This window comes from Bombyx mori, chromosome 21, assembly GCF_030269925.1.
Source record: "Bombyx mori chromosome 21, ASM3026992v2".
NCBI classification, from domain to species: domain Eukaryota; kingdom Metazoa; phylum Arthropoda; class Insecta; order Lepidoptera; family Bombycidae; genus Bombyx; species Bombyx mori.
The window spans coordinates 4695212-4705108 of record NC_085127.1 but is presented as its reverse complement, the minus strand read 5'-3'; the positions used below and the strand labels follow the sequence as shown (position 1 = coordinate 4705108).

The 9897-nt window shown below is 40.4% G+C and overlaps 1 protein-coding gene across 2 annotated transcripts in view; it reads right to left on the bottom strand.

The window, feature by feature from the left end:
* Window positions 1-9897, bottom strand: part of LOC101744807 (tyrosine-protein phosphatase non-receptor type 9) — a 67867-nt gene that overhangs the window by 2746 nt on the left and 55224 nt on the right. For both annotated transcript variants that reach the window (XM_004929565.5, XM_012693368.4), the window contains exons 7-13: window positions 8954-9071; window positions 7946-8022; window positions 4275-4470; window positions 3050-3213; window positions 1662-2064; window positions 1180-1256; window positions 941-1098 (exon numbers count right to left, since the gene is read on the bottom strand). In XM_004929565.5, the coding sequence (XP_004929622.2) occupies window positions 941-1098; window positions 1180-1256; window positions 1662-2064; window positions 3050-3213; window positions 4275-4470; window positions 7946-8022; window positions 8954-9071 (1193 nt within the window). The remainder of the gene's footprint in view (window positions 1-940; window positions 1099-1179; window positions 1257-1661; window positions 2065-3049; window positions 3214-4274; window positions 4471-7945; window positions 8023-8953; window positions 9072-9897) is intronic.

Genomic DNA, 9897 nt, shown 5'->3' with positions numbered 1-9897 from the left:
TTCTTTGTTTATCTTTTAAGCACAGAAAATATATTAATAATTATACGTCTTGATGTTAAAGCGTATTATAAGCTCGCACAGATTATATTTAAATTGGGAGTAATCAGTGAACACCATGTATATATTCTGATTACATCTCAATCTTAAACGTTATTTGGACTTTTTGGCGGGAAAGCGTGGAGTAAAGTTGTGTGATTTGTTTTATTTGAGTCGTCTATTATCAAAGGTGGCAATCTGTGCATTTGGACAAAAAAATGTTATGATATGTCAATACAGATTGATTTGAATATAATCGTCTCCTTCAAAGAATACGGTTCAAAACCTGCATTAAATAAAGGTTAATACATAACCTGTTATTTATCTAAGATGTCGATCAGAAGAGTTTTGTGACTACCAATGGACTACAAAGTCAATAATTCGTTTTTCTGATTTACCAATAATTGTCCAAAAGTCACATTGCCGACTTTGATAATAGTCGACTTATTTTGTCTATTTGGTGTTTCTTCAGGTTTGAATGTGTAGCGGTGGTTCATTAAATGTTTCATATCTGTAAAAGTGCACAAATGTGGGAAAATGAAACTAAGCCACTGGACATAACTGGATTTCTCGGGATCCTCCCGTAAAAGTCCACTGAGAAAATCTCAGTAAATGACCACCATTTTACTGAGATTATATTTCATCCCATATCATTTCATTTAATTTCATTCCAGTTGATTAATGTCTCAAATTATCATCTTCATTTCATTTCACTCCATATTATCATTTTTCATAAAAATAAGAATATAAATTAAAATAAGACATGACTTAAAGGTCTTAGTTACCAGGTCATAAAATCCATTAAAAAAATGAAAACATTATTTTGCCATTTAGGTGGGATACATTAAGAAGTACAGTGAAAACGATGTTGGTGTAGATGAGAAGACTAGGGCAGGTGACTCACCGCGTACTCGAGGAGCGCGAGATGACAGAACACGTACTGGTCGGGCATCTGTATGGAGTGCGCGCGCTGCGACCGGATGCGCTCCACCGTGCCGCGCACGTCCGCCGCGCCCTCCGCCTCCAGCCGCGCCGCGCACGTGTCCAGCGTCAGGAACGTGCCTGCAACCCACGCACCCGTCACTCGCGCGTCACGCACCCGTCACTCGCCCGTCACGCACCCGTCACGCGCACGTCACTCACCTGTCCGTCCGATGCCGGCCGAGCAGTGGACGACGATCGGTGGCCCTTTGCTGTGTCCGGCCCACGCGTCTCCCAACCTATAAAACGTTCAACCATATAAATATACATATATCGAGACATCAACTGTTGTACGCTTTTTTCGCTTTTTTTAAAACAAAATATATATTTTTTTACACTATTTTCCATTTAAATTTATTAAAATTTATTTTCTATTTTTAGTTGATTTTTATATAAAGCGTGTTTTTTAGTTTTTTTAAACTATTATTTATTTTTAATTTTTTAAGTTGAATTTCAATTTGTTCAATTATTTTTTTCATTTTTTTTTTTAATATTGAATTATTATCGGTCCTCAATAAATCTACAAAGTTTGAATGAAATCTGGCCGTTTAATTAAAGTGGGTCAAAATCGCGTCGAAAGGAGTCAGTTACAAACATATATACAAGTGAAGCTAATATAAAGCGTGTAAAAAAACTAGACTAACTCGGCGAGTCCTCGTTGTTGCGCGCGGCGCACGAGCTGCATGAACCGCAGCACTGGGAGCGCGCGCGCGCCCGCCGCCCCGCCGCCCCCGCCGCCGCCCCCGCCGCCGCCCGGCACGCCGTAGTCCGGCCAGCGCGTGTACTGTCCGTGCCACACGCGCCGCACCTGCTCCGTGCGCAGCTCCGTCAGCACCAGCGAGCTGATCGTGTAGTCGTCGTGCTGGATCACGTCCTCGGCGAGCACGGCGTAGGGCCCGTGCTGCTGCCTGGCGCCGGCCGCCGCGGGCCAGTACTGCCCGCACTTGACGCGCCCGCGCTCCATCACGCGCGTGGTCATCACTATCACGACGGTGCCCTGCTCCCACACCATGCGCCAAAAGTCACCGAACGTCTTCGGTAGAGGACCTGTGATCGTTTATCCAACTTTAGTTAGCCTTAAAACTTAACTGATCAATTATAATAATTATAGTACTTTGTAATGACAAATTTGCAAAAAAAATTAAAAATAGTAGAAATATTCATAAACATTTTAAATGAATATGAAATGAAAAACTGGCTTTAAATGTATTACATATATTATTTTATATTATAATTTAGCTTTAATTCAATCCATTCATCTCTCTAGACTTCGAAACCCATCACTGCGTGAAATGCTCACTGCACAGGTTATGTATCTCAAATCTCTAACGTTTCTTTCGAAAACAAGTACTAAGAACAATAATATTAGAGTCTTAAATTTATTAATAAATGAGTCTTTCTCCGTTTGTGTCGATATCGCTTTCAAACTACCCGACCGATTGAGCTTGACACTCGACCAAATGAAATAGAGAAAGTTTACCTTTTTCTTGTTTTAGCCTACCTGTCCTAGTAAACCCCGAAGGATTATATTAGCTTCACCGACTAATAGGCGAGCTCATGGGATTTAACCTAGCGAATTTACTAACACTAGCTCTAGCAAGAGCAGTGCTTCGCTGAATCTACTACCGGATCGGAAACGCGACCCACTGTATCTGAGAGTTAATTTACTCGCCGAACCCTTCATCGCATTTCACGGATTCGACGAGCACAGTGACCGATGCTTAGAATGCCTAAGAGCAGCGATAGTGGATCGTGAAAATCCGAATTGACGTGTCATTTCTAAAGTCCTACATCCTTGAAAGCAGAACTGGAAATTAAAATGCACATTATAATGCACGTTTTTTTCCCCTACCTAAGCTGATGCTCTCGGCCCATATCAGCGTCACCGGGCTAGTAGGTGAGGTCAGAGGCCCGACGATGTTGCTAACACGAACCCTAGCAAGAGCAGTACTTCGCAGAATCTACCACCGGATCATAAACGCGACCCACTGAGAAGATCCGGCGAGAAACTCAGTGGGCTTAATGCACGTACCCTGTGTACAAATGTAGGCGTTCTTCTGTTTGTATCCGTCGACGTAGTTAGCGTTGATGTAGTCCGTGGTGGGGTCGTCCGGGTCGGTCTGCGACAACAGCACGCGCGAGTGGTCGTAGCACAGCACGTCCGTGTAGCGGTTCTTGGCTAGGTTGCTCGGCAACCTGGAAAAATTAATGTTTGCACAGCGGTCAGCGACCCGACCGGAGTCGAGAACTTTCATAAGGACGTTTCGCATTCGAGCTCTGGGCTTGCTTTTCATGATGATGTCGATGTGGGAACAATTTAACTTTAAATTTTTTTTAAATATGTTTTTTTTATTGCCCTTGTGGGCAGACGAGCTTACGGCCCACCTGATGGTGAGTAGTTATCAGAGCCACGCCGCTGTCTTGCCTACCGTTAAGTACTCTCCACAAGCCTCGTTTGAAGAAGGATATGTCATAACGCTCGGGAAACACCGCAGAGCTCATTCCAAAGCTGGATGGTACGCGGCAAAAAATATCTCTGGATCAACTGTATGGTAAAGCTTATGTATTGCATTATGTACGACCCTCTGTCAGAATGTGACCACATTCTGACAGAGGGTCGTACATAATGCAATGGAAGTGGAGAGGAACATGCTTGGCGTTGTGGAAGGTTCCGACGGGCGGGCGAGACCGGACGTCTTCGTACTAGCCGAATGGTACGTGGCAAAAAAGATCTCTGGATCAAGTGTATGGTAAGCCGGTCGCATTCTGACAGAGGGTTGTACAAGAGTGGAAGGGAACATACTTGGCGTTGTGGAAGGTTCCGACGGGCGGGACCATATGTCTTCGTACTAACCGGATGGTACGTGGCAAAAAAGATCTCTGGATCAAGTATATGGTAAACCGGTCGCATTCTGACAGAGGGTTGTACAAGAGTGGAAGGGAACATACTTGGCGTTGTGGAAGGTTCCGACGGGCGGGCGGGACCATATGTCTTCGTACTAACCGGATGGTACGTGGCAAAAAAGATCTCTGGATCAAGTGTATGGTAAAGCGGTCGCATTCTGACAGAATCCTATATAGTGCAGTAGAAGTGGAGGGAAACATACTTGGCGTTGTGGAAGGTTCCGACGGGCGGGCGGGACCGTATCTCGTCGTACTAGCTGGATGGTACGTGGCAAAAAAGATCTCTGGATCAACCGTATGGTAAAGCGGTCGTATTCTGACAGAGGGTCGTACATAGGTGGAGACGGACATACTTGGCGTTGTGGAAGGTTCCGACGGGCGGGCGGGACCGTATCTCGTCGTACTCTGCGACGAGGCCCCGGCGCCGCACGAGCCGCAGGCGGGCCAGCAGCGCCGCCGGCGTCTCCCCCGCGCCGCCCGCGCCCCCCGCCGCGCACTCCTCGTCCGACAGCCCGGGGGACAGCTCGCCCGACGACCACGTGCCGCGCGCTGCAACCACAACACTGAACGATCAATACACACTAGTGGTCAGTCACCCGGTGGTCGAAATTCGACTATAATTAATTGAAATTTTAAGTTTTTAATACGCTTTTATTAGATTCAGACGTATGTATGTTTGTAACGGAATCTTTGAACATGACACGCTTTTTTACAATAAAAATTTTTTTTTCCTAACTCTATTTTTTAATTAAAATTTATTAAAATTTATTTTTTATTTTTTAGTTGGATTTTCTATAAAAGCGTATTTTGTTACATTTTTTTTAAACTATTATTTATTTCAGAATTCTATTGTCAAAGAATTATTATATTTAACTACTAGCGACCCGCCCTCGCTTCGCTTCGGAAACATTAAATTTTATTATTGAATAGTCGAGTCCTGCGATGTTACCCGCGGTTATTGTCGTATCGCGGGTGACGCCGCGGGGCGAAGCAAGTCTAAAAAAAGTAGCCTAAGTTACTCCTTATACCATCAGCTACCTGTCAGTGAAAGTCAATTCAATTTCAAACGTTTGCACCATAAAACACTACATGACGTGTAACTTACTCAACACATAAAGCGCTATCAAAAGCATTGCGAAACTGCGACCAAACTAATAACAATTTATTTCAAGAATAACATTTTATGCGCCCGCACACGAGTCGAGCTCGTAAAACATACATGAATAAAATGATAAATCGTAATCGATGTAGCGATACGGCCGCCGCCCATCTTGAGACATGAGGTCAAACTCCCAAATGTGTCGATGCCTTGACGTCACAAAATGTTACGTAATCGGCCTGTGTAACGATCCTTATTTTAGTCAATTTAAAACGGACCTTATTTCATACAATACGTGGTTTTTTTTCGCTATCTATTCACTGGTAGCCTAATGGACATTCTAGCTACGCCCGGACGGGTAGATGAGCTCACGGGCTCAACCTGAGAGTTTCCTTAAAAAATTTTTTTTTATGATTGAAAATTTACGGGTGGCCCAAAGGCCTTTCCAGTTTCACCAGGACAGATGGGCGAGCAAAGGCTCAGCCAGGAGGGGTGGGATTTGCTAACAACTGCCCGAGCGCCTCCAAAGGAGACCTAACAACTCAAGAGCAATTAGTTTCCTAACATTAACCCCCTAGTAAGAGCAGTGCTAGCAGAACCTCAACACTTGTGCCGCCACGTGTTCATTGCGTTTCAGATTAATATTTCGTATGGTATAAATATAGCTTTATTGTTCTCTGTGTACAATAACGATGAACATTTCAAGCGCGCAGTTAAATTATAAATACACACACATTACGCACGGGACAAGGTCACCGGCCAACATTGACGGGTTCGACGTATGACCTACGAAGATTAATTAAAAAAAAAAAGTTGAGACAAACAATTTTTTTTAATAAACACTACATGTGTCCCTGGTTTGGCAGATAGATGTTTTACGCTCACGTTGGGTTGTGATTTTTTTGTTGTACCGCCACTTTTATTTATTTAGACTTGTCGACGAGTGAGTCGAGACCAGTGTCATTAGCGCAAGATTTTTAACGTTCTCGATAGCGTAAAAGTTAACTCTAATTTGTATGGAGTTGGAACATTTGTCTACGTTTGCCGCTAGGTGCGCTGTTCCAATTGCATTTGAGTTAACTTTTACGCTATCGAGAACGTTAAAAAACTCGCACTAAGCACACAGCTTAGACATCAACAATACAAATTCAGCCACCCGCTTTGAGACGAGTTATTTAAATTTTACAGTACAACGACTGACACATCCTTCCAACTGAAACGCGTTAAACCGCAGAAATAAATATTTATTTATATAAAAAAAAACAAAGAGTAAACAGTCGAAAATTACCGATATTTCTTATAGAGATCTGCAATATAAGTAACACAACACTTCCAATTTTATATTTATTCGACTCTTAAGCAATTATTTTTTAAGCAAATATAAACCTACCAGAATTATTCTTGACTTCACACATTTAAAAGAACATACTTAAAAAAGTAAATAAATCAGTGAAATGTCAATGACAAATACTGACAGCTCTCCTTTATGATGCTAACAACTCTATTATCAAACTTAAATAAGTTGTATTCACTGATTATATGTACTATGAAAAAATAATAATTTGATGTATCCGTAAATTTAATTTCGAAGTTCAAGTACCTACTTTTGGAGAATATTTATGAAAATAAATGACGTATTAGTATTATTATTATATGCTTCGCTTATTAAGTAAAACTTTGATTTTCGCTAACATTATTAGGAATAACAATTATTTTCAAATCAACTTCCCGTGACGTGCTGTAAAATTTAGCCGCAAATTTAGTCTCTATAAAATGCACAGTGGAAGAATCAACATCATCATTCTCCTGCCCTTCTCCCAGTCACCTGGGGTCGGCGCAACATGTTTTCTCCTTCCATACTCTTCTAGCATATACCATTTCTTCGCTCACTCCCCTCTTACACATATCGTCTTTCACGCAATTATATATCAATTACGGAAGAATAAGAACCTATGGGTGTACATCTGTGGTAATCTGATGCACAGATCAAAGGCACGAACACGCCCACAGATTACCGCCAACAATAGACGAGACGTATCGATATATATCCATATCAGTCGGTATAGTAAAGTACCAATGTATTTCACGAATTACCATTTTCCGTGAGCATTACGTATTTTATATTCGTTTAGGGAGCGGTCCCATTACAACCTATATTATTAAATAATAATATGTGTAAAGAAAAACCTTTAAAAACTCTTTAGTTTTAAAAATAGATTTTTCTTAGAAGGAATCGCTCACCTGTCTGTCATTGAGTAAAAAGAGAGTTCAGTTTTGTATAGCGTAGCAATACTATTTAAAAAAAATATTAAAAGTTATTAAGAGCTTTAAATGTTATTTTCTTAATATATCACAGAAAACGCAATTAAGTCTCATATACATTCTGAAGTATTCCATAATATTGAACTATATTACATATTTATAAAAGCTACTGATATTAATAATATATATTATTAATATCAGTAGCTTTTCATCGTATTAATAATAATACGATGAAAAATAAAAACGTTAACCCTTTGACTGCCACGTAGGTCACTAGTGTCCTACGTGGCGTACTGAAGTAAGTATGACGATTTCCGTGACTAAGGCGCCGGAATATCTAGTAGACTCTGGGAAAGACGAATCCGAAGATACTAAGAAAACATACATTAACCAGCAAAGGGTTAGGCAACCTAAGTGCCTTAGTAGAGGGGGAGGGTGATGGGAGAGATGTGCTCCGCACTAAACGCTGCACTCTCCCCCCTTTGCCTTTTCACGAGTTCTGTCTCATGCGAGGCTCGGACGTAGGTTGTTGAGCGATAGGAGAAAAAAAAAAAGGCTCTTAGTAACAGAAAAATCTACATAATTACTGCAGTGCGCTGCCTGCGTAGGGCACCGGTGACCTGCATGGCGGTCAAATGGTTTTTAGTTAAATTATGTACTCACTGCTTATGTCTATATCATCCTCGTCGCCGGAGTTAATGTGTCTGCTTTTAGTATCGCCGTTATACCCATGCGAGTGCCTGAAACATTTAATTAACGTAATATTATTATATATAAATTACTTGTGTTTATATCGATGTGTTTACTAGCACAGTGCAGTCGTCCACGTAAAATTCAATAGAAACGTATGCAGTAATGTTCCGAAAGGATGTGAACTTTCAAGACGTCTTTCTCAAAGTTGAACGTCAATTTAACTAATAAATGAACAGCGATGAATAACTTCATTTTAAGGTATTTTCACATTATGTGCTTTGAAAATTTTATTACTATAATAATACCTACATTATCAGTTAACAAAACTTAATTGTATCGTTCCGAAGATCTACCCGGTAACCCAATTCTCATGTTTCTTATGAAAATATTTGATCGTTTTCTAAGATTGAAAAAACATTTAATCTTCAGACGTTCGAATCGAATTAGAACATATTACTAGTGAATGTCTTAGTTTGGCGTAGCATATATCGATATTTTTAACTAAAGGGCTAATGTTGGGCTAATAATGGGCGCATGTTACATATATTTGTTCCGGATTGTAGAATAATTGAACAAATGACTAAAAGCCCTTAATATAAAGCTGAGTATCGCATATACCATCAAAAACTATAATCAATTTTAATAATAGCTGCAAATCCTATGATGACAATTTAAATGGCAATTTAATTTTAATTATCACACTGAATATTAAGAATTTTTTTTAGGATTAATTATTTTAATATTTTTTTCCTGAAGATTTGAATACAATACGAATTATAAATGTTTTTATCAGTATCTTAATATTTCCTAACCTTTATTTCGTCACACAAACATTTATTCCTAAGTAAACAAAATATTTTGCTCATTCTGCGAGTTAATAAGGAGAAGCGCGCCAATCTGTTAGTGAAAAATAGTCCTTAAAGCTTCATTATTAAAGTCGGGCGTCACAAAAAAAAATCTAGTCTGAATAGTTGTTACCTCAAAGGGCTCGGGTCGCACGTGTAGGGCGGGTCGCCGCTGATGTGCATTTTGGTCCCTGTATCTCCGAGTCTGACTGCACGATCGCTTGTCATGTCACTCTGATGCTCTATTATACCTAAGCAAATACAAATAAGTCCAAAATTATTTTTAACAAAAAATAATAATAGCGTTATACTTTGAACATTATATAACCAATTGCTAATTACTTTCAAAAAAGTATCCTTAAAAAAAATGTAACTAAGTACGTCATGTCTTTTTTTTTATTATTCCTACCTATGCTGATAGCCTTGAGAGGCTATTTCAGCTTCACCCTAATGTCTAGGTGAGCTCACGGGGCTCAAACCGGAGTGTTGCTAACACTTGCCCTAGCAAGAGCAGTGCTTCACAGAATCTACCACCGGATCGGAAACGCAACCCACTGAGAAGATCCGGCGAGAAACTCAGTGGGCTGTGTTTATGGGTTTATCATGTCTAAGATATCAAATTTGAATGCAGTTCGAACAGCGCCCCAAGCGACAAACGTAGCTAAACGGTCCAACTCCATTCAGATTTGAGTTAACTTTTACGCTGTCGACAACGTTAAAAAACTCGCACTAAGCACACTGAATCTGACTGAACAAGCACGCAAACAAGTGATTGCTAAGTTCGTCGCCATAATGCAATCAGCATTTTGTTTTTGCTATTAGAGGCAGACGATGTACGGCCCATCTGATGGGTAAATGGTCAACGTCGGTCATAGACACTAGCAATATCAAAGAGGCCAAGTTGCCTAGTACTGAAGCATTGTATTATTATTGTTGCCTCCAAGAATAACTCGCTGTTCGACTGGTGTAAAATGGTTACAGGGGGTGAAAGTCTGCTCGTGTGAAACCTAATGGGGCACCTACCCTTACAGCTCACAGTATTAAAAGTTTCGCGAATTTATAATTATTATTTTTTCA